This window comes from Lagopus leucura, unplaced genomic scaffold (genome assembly GCF_019238085.1).
Source record: "Lagopus leucura isolate 7727_CA_CO unplaced genomic scaffold, USGS_WTPT01 Super-Scaffold_100022, whole genome shotgun sequence".
In the NCBI taxonomy this organism is placed as follows: Eukaryota; Metazoa; Chordata; class Aves; order Galliformes; family Phasianidae; genus Lagopus; species Lagopus leucura.
Genome location: NW_024962275.1, coordinates 3,854,897 through 3,859,011, shown reverse-complemented (window position 1 = coordinate 3,859,011; position 4,115 = coordinate 3,854,897). Strand labels below are relative to the sequence as shown.

The 4,115-nt window shown below is 59.6% G+C and overlaps 1 protein-coding gene across 1 annotated transcript; it reads left to right on the top strand.

Moving 5' to 3' along the window:
- Positions 1 to 1,243: 1,243 nt before the first annotated feature.
- Positions 1,244 to 3,511, top strand: BARHL1 (BarH like homeobox 1). Its single transcript, XM_042879252.1, has 3 exons — positions 1,244 to 1,361; positions 1,880 to 2,102; positions 3,217 to 3,511. The coding sequence occupies exons 1-3, from the start codon at positions 1,244 to 1,246 to the stop codon at positions 3,509 to 3,511; spliced, it is 636 nt and encodes a 211-aa protein (XP_042735186.1).
- The last annotated feature ends 604 nt before the right edge of the window (positions 3,512 to 4,115 follow it).

Genomic DNA, 4,115 nt, shown 5'->3' with positions numbered 1-4,115 from the left:
CCCCCCCCCCCCCCCCCCCCCCCCCCCCCCCCCCCCCCCCCAAGATGGTTTGGGTTTTTTTGGTTGGTTTGGTTTATAGTTTTTTTTGTTTGTTGGTTGGTTGTTTCTTTTTGGGGTGGGGGGGAAGATGCTGTTTTTTGGGGGCGGGGGTTTCTTTACGCTTCCTGAATTCTCCCCCCGCAATTCTCGCAGCCTTTATCCCTTTTCCCAAAAAAAGGGCCGAGCCTGGAAAAAGCGAGAGAGGAAAGGAGGGAGGAACGGAGCGGGGCCGTCTGCAGGCGGGGAGAGAGCTTAAATGGGGGGAACCCTGCTTAAACAGGGGAGAAAACACCGCTGTCATGGGGGAAAAGCCTTAGTTAAACGGAGTGAAAACTCTGCATACATGGAGGTAAAAACCCTGCTGGAATGGGAGAAAGCCTTAAAAAACAAACAAACAAACACAGAATAAATACGTTTTAACTAGGATCAAAAACAGTGCCCGATTGGAGTTGAAAGTCTTCGCGTAAATGGGGCAGCAGAGGAGGGCCGCAGCTCCTCCGACCCCTTTTTGCCACTTCGGACATCGCCTTTCCCGGCCAACCCCCCGAGTTCGCGCACGGAGGGGCAGCGCGGGCGCCCAGAACCCGGAACGGCCCGAACCCCGCAACTCAAATCCGTGCTTTTCTCCTTATGGCAGCTCGGAGCGGCCGGGGCACAAAACACGGAGCCGCCCAGGGAACTTTTTTGGGAGCTCCAGGGAGGCGGATTTACTTTTCCCGGAGTGTGGTGGAGAAACTCCGCCAAACTTTGGGACGGACCCGGACCCCCCCTCCCCGCGGGCCGCAGCGTCCGTGGCCCCCCCCCCCCCCCCAGCTCACTGTGCCCGCTCGGCCGGAGCGGAGGGTTCCGGCTGAAGGCTTTCGCTCCCCGGTGGCTCAATTAACGGGATTATTGTCTTCCTACAGAGAGGCATCAGCTCGCGGCCCGCGCAGCCCCGGCCCCACCAACCCCCACCGCCGGGAAATTTAACATAAACCCGCAAACACCCGCGGACGCCGATTTCTGCCACCTAATCCTTCGGGAGGGGGTGAGGGAGGGCACGGCGAGCACCAACACGGACTCTTTCTTCCTTTTTTTTTTTTTTTAATGATTATTTTGTTTTCTCTCTGTTCATTTTAAGCTTTTTCCCTCCCCCGTTTTCTGTTTTTTGGTTTCTTTTTTTAACGTATGTTTTTCCTCTCTGCTGTTTTCCTGGTTCTCGCTGATGTTTCGCAGAGTAAATCCCCTCCGGTGCGCGCAGCACCGGTACCGAACCGCGGCCCCCGACCTCTCGTTAGAGGCTAAAAAACGGCCCAAGCGGGGTCATCCCGCAGCATTTCGTTGTGAGGCTCCGGGAGGCCGAAGGCTCCGGGCCCGGAGACTTTTCTCTCTAAACATACGTTGCCTCAGCATCTTTATTTTGGGGTTGGGTTTGTTTGGGGATTTAAAAATGGTTTAAATAGAAATTAAAAAAAAAAAAAAAAAAAAAAAAAAAAAAAAAAAAAAGGAAAAGAAAAGAGATAAAAGGAAAGGGGAAAAAAATAATAAGGGAAAGGAAAAATTAAAAAATGTGGGAAATGTATTTAAATAAGGAAGAGAAAAAGCGACCTGCGGGGTTTGCTGCTCGCCGGGCGGAGCGGCGCAGTTGGGGCTCCGGCGGCCCAGGCAGCACCGCACCGCACCGCAACGCGAGGCCCCGCGGATTCGAATTGAGGGAACTGCGGGACAAACGCTGCGGGAATCCGCGCGGTGCCCGAACTCTCTGCTCCCGTTTTGCTACCGCGCTTTGCCGCTTTCTTCTGAGCGCGTTTCCAGTCCCTTCCTGCCCTGACTCGGCCTCTCTTCCTTCCTCTCGGCCCAGTGAAAGAAGAAGGGGACCGGGAGATTTCCAGTTCCCGGGACAGCCCCCCGGTGCGGCTGAAAAAGCCTCGCAAAGCCCGCACCGCCTTCACCGACCACCAGCTGGCCCAGCTGGAGCGCAGCTTCGAGAGGCAGAAATACCTGAGCGTGCAGGACAGGATGGAGTTGGCCGCCTCCCTCAACCTCACCGACACGCAGGTGAAAACGTGGTACCAGAACAGAAGGTAAAAACGCACCGCTCGTCCCCTCCCGCCTCACCGCGCCGGGCCCCGTCCTGCCCCTCTCCCGGCCCCGCAGCTCCGAGCGCAGCGGTTCTGCATCCCGCCCCGCCCCGCCCCGCAACCGGGGGGACGCGCACCCCCAGCCCCAGCCGGCGGAGAGCAGCGGGCTTCCAGCGAAACACAACAGCATAACACATCGGCCCATTAATAATAGATACCAATTACTGCTTTGGGCATCAATAATTAACACCCCTTACAGTAATTACACAATTATTATTATGATGAATAATTTACCGGGGGAAATAGGTTTAGCGCTTCAGCGACGAAACCGTAAAAGGGTTGAAGACATTTGACGGCTCCGACTGATTCACCCAGACGGCCCCGTCGGCGCTGTCCCCAAACCCGACGGAACGAGGGACACCGAGCCCCCCCCGCCCCCCCGCCCCCCCCACATTTTAACCCTCTCCCCCTCCGATTTCAGCCCCACTTCACGCTCTGCAATGCCCGGCGGCTTTGCCAACCCGTCGGGGCTTTTAGGCGGTGTGGGGACGGCGCGGTCTATGCGTAAATTTAAGAGATATATATGTACACGTACACACGCACCCACACATACAGATCGCAAACGAATGCACAGCACCGACACCGCGGTTCCTCCCGGCAGCGTCACTCCCGACCCCAGGGGCGGCCCGGGGCGCTCCGCGCTGATTTAGGAGAGCTGCGGTGCCGGTTCTGCGCATCGCCCCGCGGTTCGGTGCCGGCGGAGCTGCCCGGTGCGCGTCCCGCACGAGATGCACCCAACGCGGTGCGGGATTCGTTACCCGCGGGCTGCGCACCGGGAAAGGTGGACCGTATCGGTCGCGGTTTGGAACGCAGTGATTTGTATCGCGGCCGCTTTAGGGCTCCCGTGCCTCCGGGCTGCCCGGGGACAGCTAAATCCTCTCGTCCCGTTAATGAGGGCTACGTCCCTCCATCCCATCCCACCCCGGACGCCCGGGGATTCAGCAGCAAGGGAGCAGAGCCTGAGAGGAGGATACGCAAGGGCGAGGGGAAGAACAGGGAGCGTCCTTCAGAGCATCCCCATCCCTGACCCCCCTGTCTCGGCTTGTCCCCCCTCCAGGACCAAATGGAAAAGGCAGACGGCGGTGGGCCTGGAGCTGCTGGCCGAGGCTGGCAACTACTCAGCCCTGCAGAGGATGTTCCCCTCGCCCTACTTCTACCCGCAGAGTTTGGTCTCCAACCTGGACCCCGGCGCCGCCCTCTACCTGTACCGCGGACCCAGCGCTCCGCCCCCGGCCCTACAGAGACCTTTGGTGCCCCGCATCCTCATCCACGGACTGCAGGGCGGCAGCGAGCCTCCCCCGCCCCTACCCCCGCTGCCCGGCGTTCTGCCCCGGGCCGCGCAGCCCCGGTGAGCCCCGGCCCCGATCCCCGGGCGTGGGGGGGGGCCGGAGAGGGCCAGCCCAGCCCTGGGGCCTCGAGCAAGCGAAAGACTCCCGCTTCCCCCCTACATATAAATATATATATATATATAAACGAGACCCCCCCCCCCCCCACACACACACGCACACACCACCACCTTTTTTTAATATATGAAGTACGAAAGAACAGAAAAAGCCGCTCCCCCCCCCCCCCACCCCGCGGCTCCGGGACTGCGGCCGCTTTACTCCGTTGTGCCCTCGGGGGGCAGCGATGTGGGTCCCTCCCCAGCCCCCCGCCCAATCCGAGGCTGCACTGGGGGCACGGGGAGGGGCTGCCGGGGTGGAGGGGGGGTTGGAAAGCTTCTTTCCAAGCAATTGCCCGGCCCGACCCCCAGTACGGCCGGAGCCGGGGAAGCCCCTCCCCAGCCGTCCCGGCTCCGCTCCGGGATCAGGAAGAACCAGGGGGGTACCGAACCCCAACCTCCGCCGCAGCGACACTTTGGGAGCTCCGTAACCGGAACAAAAAAAAAATAATAATAAGGAAAAAAAGGGAAAAAAAAAAAAAAAAAGAGGGGGGAGGGGGGGAAGGAAAAAAACC

Bases quoted from the DNA above. Each gene is read 5' to 3' on its own strand.
- BARHL1 (XM_042879252.1), top strand. From the start codon at position 1,244: ATGTTTCGCAGAGTAAATCCCCTCCGGTGCGCGCAGCACCGGTACCGA. The intron at 1,362-1,879 runs GTGAGGCTCCGG...CTCTCGGCCCAG, and splicing joins TCATCCCGCAGCATTTCGTT to TGAAAGAAGAAGGGGACCGG. The intron at 2,103-3,216 runs GTAAAAACGCAC...TCCCCCCTCCAG, and splicing joins ACGTGGTACCAGAACAGAAG to GACCAAATGGAAAAGGCAGA.